The following is a 16611-nucleotide window of genomic DNA, read 5'->3' as shown; positions in this document are numbered from 1 at the left end:
TTGGCATATTGTTTTCTTATTATTTGTTTTACGTTACATACTTATATTGTAATATTATTATTTTTTTCAACGGTGTCAATCCGTAGGTACCACTTGAGAATAATTAAATGTCAATTCACGATAGTCAAATTGATAATTCATGAAACACTACAAAGACATTATAATCAAGGTCAACTCATATCAAATATTCATCAATTGTATGAGAAAATTGGATTATAAGATATTCTTTTAATTTATTTTTAAGTTTAAAGAAATTATGAAGTCTACAGAAGTAATTAGGTTCATTGGTATATTGTAGAACTTTGTGATTAATATAATAAATATATAATAAAATTGTATAAAGTGTTAGTAATGGTCAATGGGATCCAACCACTCTTACCATATCTCTTAAAATGTTTATACTAGTGAAAATATTGTATTTGTGTTGCATTAGAGCATTATGTAGGATTAGAATTCATGTCATTACAGTGGTAAGAAGGAAAGGGCAAACAAACTTACTTTAATTGAAAACTGATAGTGACATGGTTTAAAATCATAGAGTACTTAGCACTCAGAATTCAAGTTGGTGATAATTCACTATTCTTCTTTTCTTTCCTCGTTGTTGTTTTGTTTAAGTTTGATTATATTTTATTCGCTTTAAATGCAATTTACCAAAGATGTTTTATAATTCTCATAATTAGCATTGCCACATTTGCCATGCAAATATTTATTCACGTATTACTAAATACAAATACAAACTTGAAGAATATGTAGTTCATAATAATATTTAAAAATTAAATTATTGATTTCACTATAATTTCCTTGTATTAAGTATTAACATAAATTGTGTTGATTTCAGTATTTGATTATACTATTGTGAATTGGTTGTATACGTATATCACTAACAATAACTAGATTATAGAATTTTCTTAATATCAAGCTTAAATCAGAATGACTTATAGTATTTACTATTTACTTATCTCAGTGTGATTTGTTGTGTATTTATAAGAATTAGACTTACAGATGTTGATTGCAATGTACATAATGATTATTGATACCAGTATTTTGTAGGTCTCATTGGCACTTGTTTTGTGCACTTGTTAAATCTAACAATGTTAGCTTTGATCTGTTAGAGGAATTATTATACTAATCATATTAATTATAATATAGGACTGTTAAGGTATTCTATGTTGCTCCTATTGAGTTATGGGTATGAGGGCATTACCCTCGGTTGGAAGGCCGAGTGGTCAGATATGGGGACATATCTGGAGCAGGATGGACGACTGTGGGCAACACAGAAAAACCTGCGATCTGTCACCCGTGAGTGGAGGTGTGACAGCGCGCGGGAGTAAAAGAGGAACGATATAAAAGTAATTAAGCGAGATATAAGTACTAGGTGATTAATTAAGCTAGATATAAACTAAGTGGATGTGACAAGTGTACCTGAATATAAGACTGTGGACATTGGAACTGCGTTTGATTCATACTAGGGTCATCCCAAGACTAATAAACCCGGATTGGAGGTTAAGTTGTTTATACTATGTTATGTTATTATAGCTCTCCAATTTGCACACAAATGAAAGACTTAATGAAAACCGAGAGAACCGAAAGACGTCGGTCGTCAGACGTTAGAGGTACCTTCAATATTTTTTGATAAACGAAATGTAGGTATGTGATAGAGTAGCGTTAGTGTGTAGGTACACTGTACTGTCCCTATAGTAAGCGACAGGTCGAGATGGCAATCGGGCAGGGAACGCCCCGCGCAGCCTCCGCGCTAACGCGCTGCGGGCGAGCGCGGATAACGTGCGGGTGTGCGAGGTGTTCCCCTCGCTTCATACCCCGAATGCCACCTCGACCTGTCGCGGACTATACATACGCATATTTACTAGCTTGTCATGAGGGCCAAGATATTTTTGTTGATATTTAGTGTAGTGTAGTGAATTTTAGTGTAGAGAATATAGGGATTGGCACCGATTCCGTTGTCTTTCTCTAAACTAAATTTTGAGTATCTGCATCCTTTTCTTTTTAACAATGCTAAAAAGGGACATAACATGAACTTTATATTTGAAGACTCTAGTGCACGACTAGACGATTTTAGTGCACGCTACAAATGTAGGCTCGCGACTGTGCGCTAAAATCACGGGTTTTACCAACTAAAAATTAAATTTAAAACGGTCAAACTGCGTCTGTCCTTTTCATATTACATTAGTGGGGATTCATATTACAGATCCATTTCATATTACAGAAGAGGATGTGAATACTCTAAAATTAGGTTGTGCTCAGAATCAGTACCAATTACCTATAGATATGAATTAATTATTATGAAATTTCGGAAACAACGATTCATAAAGGTGGTAGGTACCTACTACCTATTTTGTAAGTTGTGACCAAAACATAAGTATGTTCCTACCTACTACGGGGCTCTTAAAGAGCGAGGCCCGACTCGCACTTCGCTGGTTTTTAAAGTGGATTGTTGCAGTAAAACAAGAGAAAAATGTAATGTCGAAATGAAATCTACAACTTGTACAACACTATAGGGACTTCTCGAACTAGGTACAATACTTAAATAACTGTTAGCACTGTTACGTACGATCTGCGAAGGTTGATAACGTTTTTAAGTGCCAAAGTTTTTAAATTAGTTGCCAGTTTCTTACGAACAGACTGCTATTTGTAAACTTGTTAAAAGTTCAAAAAAACACAGCCGTTTATATTGTTAAAAGAATGTTCAGATTGTTTTTAAATATGCAAGATTAAAATCCGGTGATTAACGACTTTGAAAAAGTATCTACAGTACACGGCAGAAAATAATATACATCGACCTTTAGAAGGAGATATCGGATTTGTAGAGCATTGTCTCTGTTGTTGAGACCGACAAAACTTCATATAGGTATAAGGTATGAGTGACAGAGACAACGCTCTACAAAGCCGAAATGTCATTATTTCCGGCCGACGCGACGCGCGTACATTCTTTTCTGCCGCGTACTGTACACAATATCTAAGTACCTTTATTGCCTTTATTAACCTTCCCAGATATTGGGTTAGTTTGACTAATTAGTTAAATTTTGTTTTATCGTAATCAGTGTTATTCCAAGAGCAATTACGAACAGGATAATACAAATAAGCGAACCAACAAAAACTGTGCGACTGCGAATTTTACTTACTTATTTAGTTTATTGCTTGTTCAATGTTTGCAAGCGGTGTGAGATTCTTTTTTAGCTATACCCAGGCACACAGGCCTAATATGCAATTTTTGAAGTACCTAAAACTTCTTTAGCGGCGACTTGACAGCTCTACGTGGTGTTCTGTCTACACTGGACGGTCGCAATTACCTCTGATTGACTCGCTCACTATTGGCTGAACTCCTGAACTGCATTGTTGCAGCAAGAATACTATAAATGCAGCCAATCACAACAATTGAGATTGTAGTCATTACCTACTGATGTAGTTTTTTCAGAATCGACCATTGAAGGTAATCATCTACTTATGGACAGACTTAGTGAAAGCGAGGACAATGTGGTGAAGTGCTCCCGCAACAAATGGAAGGGCAACGCACAGGAGGCGGTTCGTCCCGAAAAGAACTGTGGCATCAACTCCCATCGCCGAGTTTCTTGCTGGTTCTTTTCGGTAGGAAAGGCATTCCGAACCAGCGGTAGATGATGCATCTGACGATTCAAAAATAAGTACTTGTAAAAGTTTAATTGAATAAAAAATATTTTTATTTTTATTTTATTGTGACAGGTCGGGCGCAGATGGCAATCGGGGGGGGGGACACCCCACACACCCACGCTCGCCCGCACCGAGTTAGCGTGGGGCTGTGCGGAGCGTTCCCTCCCCGATTAACATTTCGACCATTGCGATACCACTATATAGAGATAGAGACAAGAATGGCAATAATTTGAGAATCGATCCGCAATAAATTTTTACGATGATCTCGTTTTCGATGATGTGATAAAAAACTAATAAACAAGCAAATCGCGTTCTGAAACACAAATGAAGGGAAAAATTCCATTGTAATTTGTAACATTTACACCGTACAGCCCAAAGTTCTTTATACCTAGGTATTTCCGTATTTGGGTTGCGAATCTTATAATTATTGACTTACCTGCCTACTTCTAGTAATGATGTTTATCTAATATGGCATATTATACCTAATCCTCGTGGAGGAAAATATCGTATGAAATGCCTGTTTTCCATAATATTCTCAAAGTTGTGTGACTTCAGCTGCCAGTCGCGAGCCATTTGCTTAAATTTGTAGCGTGCAATAAAATTTAGTCTTTCTTTTTTAGCAATGTTAAAAAGAAAGAGACGCAGATACTCTTAAAGTTTAGAGAAAGACAACAGAATCGGCGCCATTATTATGTTATTCAGTTACCTAATCCGGTAAATAATTTAGTCCTAAACAATCGACTGAAAACATAGCGGAACGATAGTAAACAAAGATAAGTACTTTATTCGACTTACTGCGATTAACGGAAGAAAATAATATTATCTTAACGACTTTCGGCCTCGAGCCCTTAGCTCCATCACCCCTTGAGGTCCAATGGAAACAAACTTCTTAATGCGATAAACGGTTTGTTGGGCTTAACCGTTGAATTAGATTAAATCGGCCATTTGCCTCTCGAGCCCGTGGACTTTAAACAGGTCTAATTTACGGATGCTGGATAACTTTTAATTTGAGTCACCAAAAGTAATTGGGAACTTCTGTTTGTTTTATTACTAGTCTTTCCCTGGGCTTCGGTGAAGTTCACAAACAGACAAAACAAAAACACAAACTCGTGACTATCACGAATTCATTAGATAAGAGGAATGCGGAACTAAAAGATTCACTTCCCAGGAGGAAAATATTTCAGACTAGCTTATGCTCGCGTCTTCGTCCGTGTGGACTACACAAATTTCGACCCCCTATTTCACCCCCTTAGGGATTGAATTTTCAAAAATCCTTTCCAAGCGGATGCCTACGTCATAATAAGTAGCTATCTGCGTACCAAATTTCAGCCCGATCCGTCCAGTAGTTTGAGCTGTGCGTTGATAGATCAGTCAGTCAGTCAGTCAGTCATCTCTTCCTTTTATATATTTACTAGATATAGAAAATTAAATTGATTATAGAAAATAAATCCACGAAGTTGTTGGCATTGACTATCCACGGAAAGAAGTTAGTATAGTGTTCTCTTTGTTACGTAATCCCGTACAAATGATAGAGGCAAAATCTCAGTGGGCCTAGCAGCTAACCATTTAGAGCCACCAACCCATCCCAAACGAAACTATTTTTAGGGTTCCGTACCTCAAAAGGAAAAACGGAACCCTTATAGGATCACTTTGTTGTCTGTCTGTCTGTCTGTCTGTCCGTCTGTCTGTCAAGAAACCTACAGGGTACTTCCCGTTGACCTAGAATCATGAAATTTGGCAGGTAGGTAGATCTTATAGCTGATATTTGGGGAAAAATCTGAAAACCGTGAATTTAGGGTAAGACCACACAAAAAAAAATTGTGGTCATGAAGTAATAATTAGTATTTTCAACTTTCGAAGTGAGTGACTATATCAAGTGGGGTATCATATGAAAGGTCTTCACCTGTACATTCTAAAACAGATTTTTATTTATTTTTATGCATCATAGTTTTTGAATTATCGTGCAAAATGTCGAAAAAATACGACTGTAGTACGGAACCTTCATTGCGCGAGCATGACTCGCACTTGCCCGGTTTTTTAAACATTTTCGAATTGAATTTCGAATGTTTTTTGAAACATGTTTGTGACTCAAAATGGTTAGCGCCCACTGAGATTTTTGTTTCCGTCATTTGTATGGGATTACGTAACAGAGAGAACATAGTAGTAGTAATAAACATAAATCATCTATAGACTACTAGCTGATGCCCACGACTTCATTTGCGTGGATTTAGGTCTTTAAATCCCGTGGGTACTGTTGATTATCCGGGATAAGAAGTAGCCTATGTCACTTTTTAGTTCTTTAACTACACCCATGCAAAACATCACATCGATCCGTTCCTCCGTTGCGACGTGATTGAAGGACAGACCAACAAACCAACAAACACACTTTCGCACTTATAATATAGGTAGGTAGTGATAATATTATGGGTAGTGATTCATACTTGTTTTTATTTAAAAAAAATTGAGGCTAATTCCGTTGTACGCAATCTCTAAACTAAACTAAAATGGCACGTCTAAATCTATTGCTATCCCTTTCATAATGTTGCTTGCAGGAAAGGATGGCACTAGATTTAGACCTGTTAATTTAGTTTAGTTTAGAGATTGTGTACAAGAGAATCGGCCCCATTGTCTACTTAAAAACACATCACATGACACATACCTACAGTCCGTTCACAGTTATTTTACCTCTGGCTGTAAGATTGGCACCATTGCTTTGTTTGCTTTATTCCTTAGAGCTTAGGGTTCATTATTGTGTGATTTGCAATGGTGCCAATCTTACAGCCAGAGGTAAAATAACTGTGAACGGACTGTTCATTAATTATTACAAAATTAACTCTAACGACTAGTCATATTAATTATCAGGTACTTGTATGTGACCAATCCACCAAAACACTAAACTGTTTTCCGCATCACTTGAATATTTCATATCACCATTATAAGTCAAATCAATTTCTTTATCATTTTGTGTAACATCACTATCATTTAGAGTAACATCACTATCATTTTCCTGTTTTACTTCATTGTCTAGTTTTAAGATCGGGTCATGGAAATGATACTGTCCTGAACCGGTGGCTAAAATCGGCCTCAGTGGATGTATCGCTATACTGTTGCAACAATCTCTATGGAGTGGAAACTGAAATGAAAGAGAATTTGGAATGAATAAAATGAAGAATGAATAAAATAAAAGCACCACTTCCGTACAGCGTGATGTTCATGTTAAAAATAAATAAAAATCATATATTTTTTTTAAATTAGTCTCTAATAATGAAGTCTAGCCCATAAACTACCGTTATACAAAAAATCACATAATTTCATTAGTACAGTCCAAGACTCTATTGCTTAAAATACACAGTACAAGATAGTGTCATGTTGGCACCCTTTGGGTACGGAACCTTAAAAACCCTAACTTACCCTAAAAGTAGAATTATCCTTATCTACATCTTCAACATCTAAACTCTCTTTCCAATTGACTACATCAACATTCCATACTTTAGCCACTCCGTCGGTGCCTCCGGTAACCAAGTATTTACCACATGGCGATATGTCAAAGTATATCCTTTGGTTTGTCTTCACTACCCTTGTAAGTATGTTCAAAGGTCGCCTATAGTACCGAATATCCCATACTAGAAGTCTATGGTCTTTTCTACTACCGGATACTAGTTTTAGGCCATCAGGAGTGAATTTTACGTGTGTAACCCCACCTAAAATGATAAAATATGAACTTAATCACACAGTGGTACCCATCATCATCATCAACATCATCATCATCAACCGATAGACGTCCACTGCTGGACATAGGTCTCTTGTAGGGACTTCAACACGCCACGGTCTTGCGCCCCCTGAATCCAGCGGCTCCAATTGCGTTCAGTCTATCATAATCGAAATGTTTTTAAAAACTGCTGCTTTACAATTTAATATTACTTCTCTTTGTTGAATTTTACCGTATCGAAGTTCATGACTGCGCTTTACATAGTAGTACACACGTGCAGCAAACACACCTGCGGCACGCCGCGTACTGAACCGCCTCCCGTTCAACCGCCGCGGTTGGAATTTCGTCGCGGTTTAGTGCGTGCAAAATGAGCGGTTTCATATAAAAATATAAAAGCGGCTAGCCGCGCGGTTTGCGGTTAACCGCTAAGGCGTATGAGCGCTATGGAGAACTCTCAGATGTGTAGGTTTCCTCGCAATCGTTTCCTTCATTGTTAAAGCAAGTGATATTTAATTGCTTAAAACGCATGTATGTAACTCCAAAAAGTTAGAGGGAATAATTCCCTCTAACTTTTTAGTCTGGTTTGAGCCTCCAAGGTATAATTATAGCACCTTGGATTGGAGGCTCTTATCTACCTTAAGCACAGGCATCACTTATAGGCAAGCTACCCTGAATAATAGAAAATGGTGTGGTATACCTGAATGACCATGCATCTTTCCAATACTCTTATAGGTTCCCATTTCACTCATGTTATAAAGAGTTAAGGTTGTATTCCATGATCCCATGGCGAGCAAGTTTCCATCAGTTGCAAAACATGATGCAGGGGAGTTTATCTTGTGTTCTGCAAAATCTCTTCCAGGCCTAAAAATTTAGAAGCACTTTTTAATAACAGAAGGAATAACACAACAGAAGGAATAGGAGGAATAGGAAGGAAAAGTTGTCCAAGATGACAAAATAAAATATGCATCACTTAAACTAAACAAACCGACCAAGTGGGAATCAGACTCTTGCACTGAGGGTTCTGTACTACAGTCATATTTTTTGACATTTTGCACAATAAATCAAAAACTATTATGCATAAAAATAAATAAAAATTAGTTTTAGATTATTACAGGTGAAGCCCTTTTATATGATACCCCACTTCAATTACTTCAATTATTTATTCATCAACACATTTTAATATTTTATTGTGACCACAAAGTCACAGTTTTTAGATTTTTATTCTTCACTTGTGCTGTAAGACCTCTTATCTTTCAAATTTCATGATTAACTCGACCCTATAAGTTTTGACACACACGACAGACGGACAGACAGGCAACAAGGTGATCAAAGCCTTAGACAGCTGAATTAAGAGATCTACAGAAAGATCTACAGAAAATTGGAAAGCTCACTTTTTCTGTTCTGGGTTTCCTTTCTGCACTTAGATGTAGCTGTCCTTCTGTATGTCATGGAAGAAAGAAGTATGAATGAAGGAAAATCAAAAATGAGGCCAAGACCCGCAAAAGGTTGTAGCGCTGAAGGAATTGAATGGAAATTGTACATGTCAGATTACAGACCTGTCTACATCAAATGTACGAAGCACCTTCTTATAACCAGCAATGATTCTTGTACCTTCCGTATTAAATGTAACAGATAGAGCTGGCTCCATTTCATCCACTGCATTGAAGCCTCGGTAGGAACATCTCAACGAGCCATCAAATGCATCCCACATCTGCACCGGTGCATTCTGTCTTGTGGTTAACCAGCTGAAAATTTAAAAAATTCTTAATTCATAATTGTTATTTGGTTAATGGTTATACACAAAATCTAATACACAATAATAGGATTCTCGTCATAATCACAACATACTGAATAGCAAATTCTAGAGCAGTTTTCTTTGATGTATTGATAATAAACTAAATTATAACTCACAAAGAGTTCAAAATAGTGTTCAACAGATAATTTCTTGTGGATTTTATCTTGCACACTGATTTGAACTCTTTTTTGGTTTAATTTAGTTACTAACATTTCAATAATTAAATATAAAATATAATACGTTTATTTAAGTGTAAAAACGTTAAAGAACTGCTCCTTCTGTAATAACTGATTTGTGCTTGTGCACTCATGTTTTTATTTACTTTTTAGTTAATCGAGGGAGAGGGCTGGCTATCCTTAGCACAGATCTAAGAATCTAGCTAGGATAGCCAGTTCTTGATCTTGTACCATTTTTAATATTGTATATGCTTATGTCAACAAGCAAATTTGTTTAAGATCAAATCCATGTATCTGTGTAACGAGATGATTGAAAAATAAATGTTTTATTTATTTAAAAAATCAATGAAAATTGCTCGAGCATTATGCTGCTAGCTGAGCAGTTGAGTTTCTAATTGTTTTGAAAGGTAGAAAGTTGAACAGCTACTGGAACTTGGAACCATTGTGTTGTTTTCAATAACAAATGAGTACAAGATAGATCTACTTCTATCACTCCAACAATAACTTGCTAGCCTGATAGCTAGGTAACAGCAGAAAGCTATAAAAGATCTTACCAACAAGATTCTGGTATGCAGCTATTCATTCTAGGATACCAACAGAAATCGTACACTAGGCCTGCCTCTTTCACGTGAACAGTAGAGTCTAATACATCGATTGTTCTATCAGGGCTCACTGTCCCGGTATAGAGGTCCCTAGGGAGCTCTGTGAGATGAACTCCGTCACTATTGACCACTGTCAAACAACATGTACCATCAGGCGACCATTTACATCCACGTAAATACGGTTGCACTTCCTGCTTCGCAGTTGCAGTACGAGACCACGACGAATTACACAGCTCCAGCAATGTTTTACTAGAAAACAGCTTCGGATACTCAATGAAAGTTTCATTCGCAGGTTCGAAGCCGGCTTCTGCCGGCACATCGGCTATTTGAGGATTTTCAGATTTCTCTGCACAATTTTCTAGTTCTGGTGGTTCATCTATTTGCATTAAGACTTCGTCCATTTTGATAAAAGTGGTTTTAGTCTTTAAATTATTATTCTTTCACAAAAATTATACAAAGAATAACTGTCCTTGTAAAGCCATTTTTTCATTATTGTTTTTTTTTTTTTTTTTTTTTTTAATGGCGCGCGGCTGCACCAAGCGGGCGCAATTTACTTCGCCAATGTCGTGTGGAATTGAAGAGACACGATACGAATGGTTGGTGATAGCTGGGAAGAAGACTATCTATTAATTTGGATAATTTATAAGTAGCAGGTTTTTTCAAAGAATAATATATTATTGTATAGGGTTAGTTTCAGGCCTGGAACAACACAATTATTAGGTACACAAAATACACACTATATTACATAAATATTTACAGCTTAATATTATTATATTTGACATATTTACATAAGAATTTACAGTAAGGACTAAAAACAGACATTAACAAACACTCAACATTTACTGGACGGGGAAATTTTGGAGGAAGGACATCATAGAGGGGGTGAAGAAGTTTAGGACAAGAAAAGAATATATGGGAAATAGTACCTTCGTCTAAGCCACATTCACACAGGGAGTGATCTCTAACTCTGATCTTGTGCAGATGGACAGGTGTGCAGGAATGACCAAGGCGTAAGCGACATATCGTGGAGGTAACCCACCTGTCTGCGTATCTATGGGAGAAGAACCATGGGCGCCTTGGAATATCCGGTTGAACTGAGGCATAGAATTTACCTTTAACCGATTTTGATTCATTCCAGTATGTGTTCCAGGACTTGTCCAGATATGTTTTAGATAATGCACTCAGATCTTGGGAAATGGTTTTAAAATGTTCATGGGAACCCGTTTGTACAGCAGATTTAGCGCAAGAGTCAGCCGTTTCGTTGCCTGCAATGCCAGAGTGACCTGGAATCCAGACAAGTGTTAAAGCTATTCCATTTTGATGACAGGAGAACAGAGCTTCCCTAATCTGTAGAATAATGGGAAATCTTGATTTACTCCTGAATGGGTTTTCCTTAATGGATAACAAGCAACTAAGAGAGTCAGTAAAAATAACAGTTTGTTTCATGTTATGGGAGCGGGTAAACAGGATTGCTTCTAATAAGGCAATGGCCTCTCCTGTAAACACCGAAGACTCAGGAGGGCATTGGAATTGTAGAATTATTTTAAACCTGGGCACCCAGCAGGCTGCACCGACACAACTTTCTGTGGACATTTTTGAAGCATCGGTGTAGATAAGAAGATGATTTGACCAATTTTGATGAACTAAGCTTTGAAATTTTGAGTTAGTATCAGGGGCACCTTTGACCAAACCAAGATCAGTAACCACAGAGGGATTGAATACCAGGGCTTCATATGATGTGGAGAATAGAGGATTTTTTGATAAAGATAACAAGGGATGAGGGAGATTGGTAAACTTACGGAAACTATCCAATAGGTAGGAGGAAGGATTGCGTGTGCTAAGGACTTGTGATAACTGGTCCAATTTGGTCCACAATGGGTGAGAGGAAAGCTGTAACATTTTGCTGACAAAGCGGTCACATAGGTATTGCCGTCGGAGATGTAAAGGAGGATCAACACATTCAACCTGTAGAGCGTTAGTGGGGGAAGACTTCATTGCACCCAGAATGATTCTGAGGCAACGGTACTGAATTTTATTCAACTTCTCAGACACAGTTTTATTTAAGGGGTCTAATACAAATGAACAGTAATCAATGTGGCTACGAACCAAAGCATTATATAAGAGTTTGAGGGAGTAGGGATGAGCACCCCACCAAACTCCCGCCACCGCACGTAGAACATTGATGCCCTTTTCACATTTATTAATTATATATTCGGTATGAGCCAATCCGTTCAGTCTGTAATCGAGAATAACTCCAAGGAACTTTGCCTTATCTACCAAGTTGATGAGTTGACCCTCATAATAAAAGTTAAAGTTAGGGATAGATCGCTTCCTCGTAAACACGACTGCTTGGCATTTAGCCACTGACAAAGATAGGCCGTGGTCAGAGAGCCACTGCCCTAGATAATACAAAGCAGAGTTAAGACATTGGGATATTTCCTCTACAGAGCCTGAGCTATGATAGAGGACGATATCGTCAGCATACTGCAAGATGTTACAAAAATTATTTACAGACATTTCTAGATCTTGGGTATATATGCTGTATAGCAGAGGACTGAGAACAGAGCCTTGGGGAAGACCTTTCCAGACTAGTCTGGGGGGGAGAGTGGATGACTGGTGTTTTACCACAACTGACCTACCAGCAAGCAGGTTACATATGAAATGTGATATCCTCGGCGGTACACTCAGCTGGTGCAGCTTTTGCCTGAGCAACGGAAGAAGTACATTATCATATGCAGAAGCTACATCGAGAAAGACACCCACAAGGTATTCACCCTTACCAAAGGCAGTTCGAATGTCTGTAGTGAGTATACTGAGGCTGTCTGCTGTACTGAGACCCTTGCGGAAACCAAACTGCGAAGGGGCCAGTATTCCTCTGCTTTCCATTATCCATTCCAATCGGTTTTTAAGGAGGACCTCCGTAACCTTCGCTAATGTGGACGACAGTGCAATAGGCCTGTATGAATTAGGGTCTGAAGCTTTTTTCCCAGGCTTAAGAAGTGGGATCACTATTTGGGACTTCCAGGAATCTGGGATTATTCCTTTTTCAAAAAAACCGTTAATTAAATTTAGATAGCGATGTTTAGAGTTTTCATTTAAATTTACCAAAAAAGAGTAGGGCACACCATCTTCCCTTGGGGTTGAGTCTTTTAGCCCACCGAGAGCAATCTGAAGCTCTGAGAAGGAAAAGGGGGCATCCATTTCGCCCATAATGGGTGCTGGTGTAAAAACAGGGAATTCGTCCTGATGGGGAACAGACGGAGGAGCAAGTTTGTCAGCAAAAGTACTAAGCCATTCAGAGGGATCGTTGGAGCTTGGATCGGAGTAGTTAAGGGTTCTGCGGAATCTTCTTATGTTTAACCAAACAATCGAAGAGGGAGATCTAGGGTTAAGTGATTCGCAGAACTTAGTCCAGCCAAACTTTTTCTTTTTTGAAACCATTCTTTTTGTTTTGGCATCAATACGCTTATATTTAATAAAATTTTCTTCTGTCATATGATCTGAGTACTCTTTCTCTGCTGCCACTCTCTGCTTGAACAAATCTTTGCATTCCTCATCCCACCAGGGAGGGGAAGGCAAATGATTTGAGACAGAAGGATTTTTACGGGGAATATTGGAGTCGGCCGAAGAAATAAGAGATTTGACAAAGTGATCATAGTAAATCAAGAGGTCACCATCACACGGAAGATCAGGTAGAGAGTCCATCAGGTCATCCACGGTTTGAGCATAGCGGGACCAATCTGCTTTGTGCAATTTATATTTTAACAAGGGGTTAGGGTTGGGGGAAGGAATTGTTCTATTATTCATAGTTAGGATGATAGGGAAGTGGTCGCTACCATAGGTACTAGGAAGAGTTTGCCAGGATAGCTGAGATGCAAGAGAAGTTGAAGAAAGAGATAGATCTACTGCAGATTTTGGGTTCTGATTGGGGTAAACTCTGCGAGTCGGGGAGCCATCATTCAGGATACAAAGGTTCATATCCTCAAAAATGTCAACCAACGACGGAGCGAACCCGTCACAGTTATAACACCCCCACAAAGTGTGGTGGGTGTTAAAGTCACCCATAATCACAGTCGGGACTGGGGAGAGAGGAAAGGATACTTTCAATTTCTGGAATCAGGGAGGGGGTTGGGTGAGGGATATACAAAGAGAGGAAGGAAATATTTACAGCTCTCACAGCAACAGCATTAATCTGATTACTGTGAGAGGGGATAGGAATTGAAGAAAAGGGGAGATTGTGCCGAATGAATAAGGCACTACCTGCATAGCCGTCATCCCTGTCATCCCGCAAACAGAAGAAACCAGGGACCCGAAATCGGGCTCCAGGCCTCAGCCATGTCTCCGAGATGGCAACTATGACAGGACTATGCAGGTTAATTAAGGATATAAGGTCTTGTTTTTTGGAACGGATGCTTTTACAATTCCATTGAAGTAGAACTGTTGGGGCCATTGTTTAAAATATTAAAGAGACGGGATAGGTTTTGGGCAACGTTGGGCGGTAATGGGAGTTCGCTGCATGGAGCAACGATGCTTAGGAGCAATGCGGTAAGGTCTTCTAACATTTTTCCTTGGGATAGCGGAAAGTCGGGTTGGCTGTTGCCAAGAGCACAGCCATTGGGTAGGGAGGAAGATGGGTTGTTAATAATTGATTCATGTGCCTGTTTATTGTAGCCCTTCGGTAAGGGGGCACGGGGACGAGGAGAACGAATAATTGTTTCCCGGTATGATTTTTTAGGAGTAACATTGGGACGAGATGAGTTTGTAGGATGGGGAGGACGGGGAGAGAATGTAGGAGTTGAGAACAACTCCCTAGTCATCTCAGCATATGACCTACGGACAGGGGGGAAACGCGCAGATGCCTCTATATACGAAATGTTGTCTTGAGACATGACAAGCTTAATGCTTTCCTGTCGGGAAAACTCTGGACAGTCCTTATCTGACGCGAAATGGCTACCTGAGCAATGCAAGCAGGTAGCCTTTTCCTTCGAAACATCGCAGGACTCACCTGTATGGGGCTGGGCACACCTGTAACACCTTGGCTTAGACCTACACTGTGATTTAATGTGGCCAAAACGGCAACAATTTAGGCACTGAATGGTCGGGAATTTGTAAGACTCAACAGGGAGGGACGTGTAAAAGGAGAAAATTCTTGAGGGGAGCGTCTGGCCTCTAAAGGTTACAACCACCGACTGGGTGGGCACCCATTCAACACGATCTTCAATGGTATTTTTACGGTTCAGGCGGCGGGCTTTTAAAACCTCGCCACAGCCAATCGGTAGTTCAAGGGATTCGACGAAGTCCCCCATAGACCAGTCTATAGGAACACCCCGCACTAGACCCATCCGAGTGATATTGAATGTTGGAATGTTGGCCTTATACTTTGCCAACGTCAAGATCTGGCTTGCTAGGAAGTCATTGGCTGCTAACGCGGTTGAGAACTCTACGCTGACTCTATTGCGGCCAACACTTTTAACGCCGTCTTTAATGATGTGACTGAACTTGTTATGGTGCAGAAACTGGCCAAACTGCAATGCTCTAATTGATGTGGCTGCGGATGGGTCCGAGACCTCCTTCGAGACGTGGACTATGAAGGGACCTTTGTCATCCCTACTGTAACCTTTAGGGCCTTCAGAAAATGAGGGATGGGTGTATACAGAATGCACAGCTGCATGGGGAGGATTCAACACCGTTCTTTTTCCGCCTTCTGCGGCAGGCTCATCGATATCGACAGGTCGCTTCCGAGAGGAAGCCGCCTGTCGAGAAGCGTCACACGCGTCTCCGTTCCGCGACCCATCAGGGTCCGGGGGCTCCGGAGGAGGGTCCACCTCCATTCCCATCGCACCGAGTTAGTCCCACCACCAAAAAACACTAATTAAAACTCAAAAACTGGCTACTTTTTAACAAGAAAAACAGTCCGAAAAACGCCGCACGTGTGTCGACAAAAGCCAACACAGACGAAGTCTTCATTAATCATTATTGTTGTTTTTGACAAGTTTTTGACCTTTCGAGTTTTGACGGTTTTGACATAGTTTTGACACTGCAGCCTGCAGCCACAGATCACTAATCAGTCACAGCTTTCACAGTCTGTGCCTCCGGTAGGAGTAAAAGTGTTCTGTGGTCTGTGCCACAGACCAGCTGCAACTTTACGCTGCAACTCGATTGCGGTCGTAGATTGAGTAACACAGCTAGATTAAAGTACTGTGTAACCGCGTATGAGATAGCGATAGCACGACGTAACGATGAATAACACGACAATTACCATTGTTTAGTAGTCAATATTTGTATTAACTATTAAACGATCAACAGTATTTGTATTAAACGTTTTTTATGTGAAAACAAGTAAATAACTAATGAGAAATACAATGACGCCACGAATTCTCAAAGTTTGTTTTGCAACTGAAGTTGTATTCCTTCCTTGTAAAAATCGGTTACACGATAAGGGACAAAAAATAGGTTAGCTGTGTCTCTGTTTATCACATTAGTAACTTTATCTGTGCTCTCTTTTTAGTGTGAATGAGAAAGGAAACTTTCCTTTATAACTAGCTTTATTACTCTATCTACGGTTTATAATCTCAATGCTATTTTGCCAATGAGTAGGTATATTTTGCTGTGCTATTTTGCATCAGCTGACCTGTCAGACATAGAGTAAAGTAATACACTGCTGTCAGAACAACATTTGAGTGA

At 39.2% G+C, this 16611-nt stretch overlaps 2 protein-coding genes across 6 annotated transcripts; both read right to left on the bottom strand.

The window, feature by feature from the left end:
- Window positions 1-6160: 6160 nt before the first annotated feature.
- On the bottom strand, window positions 6161-15922 carry WDR79 (WD repeat domain 79). 5 transcript variants are annotated; one of them, XM_069503799.1, is made up of 6 exons: window positions 9880-13998; window positions 8911-9099; window positions 8052-8215; window positions 7057-7346; window positions 6471-6778; window positions 6161-6330 (listed from the first exon to the last, which is right to left on the bottom strand). In XM_069503799.1, exons 1-5 carry the CDS (start codon window positions 10326-10328, stop codon window positions 6497-6499), a joined length of 1374 nt encoding a protein of 457 aa, XP_069359900.1. In that variant the 5' UTR covers window positions 10329-13998; the 3' UTR covers window positions 6161-6330; window positions 6471-6496. The 5 variants fall into 5 exon arrangements, with proteins under 5 accessions (XP_069359900.1, XP_069359902.1, XP_069359903.1 ...); XM_069503801.1 differs by lacking the exon at window positions 6161-6330 and adding an exon at window positions 15822-15922 and having other exon boundaries at window positions 6339-6778; window positions 9880-10534; XM_069503802.1 differs by lacking the exon at window positions 6161-6330 and adding an exon at window positions 15822-15918 and having other exon boundaries at window positions 6339-6778; window positions 9880-10457.
- On the bottom strand, window positions 14010-15764 carry LOC138403438 (uncharacterized). The gene has a single exon (XM_069503939.1). The coding sequence runs from the start codon at window positions 15762-15764 to the stop codon at window positions 14343-14345; it is 1422 nt and encodes a 473-aa protein (XP_069360040.1). The 3' UTR covers window positions 14010-14342.
- Window positions 15923-16611: the final 689 nt, after the last annotated feature.

Source organism: Maniola hyperantus, chromosome 16 (genome assembly GCF_902806685.2).
Source record: "Maniola hyperantus chromosome 16, iAphHyp1.2, whole genome shotgun sequence".
In the NCBI taxonomy this organism is placed as follows: domain Eukaryota; kingdom Metazoa; phylum Arthropoda; class Insecta; order Lepidoptera; family Nymphalidae; genus Maniola; species Maniola hyperantus.
Note: the sequence above shows the minus strand (reverse complement) of the source record. Positions and strands in the feature narration are given on the sequence as shown.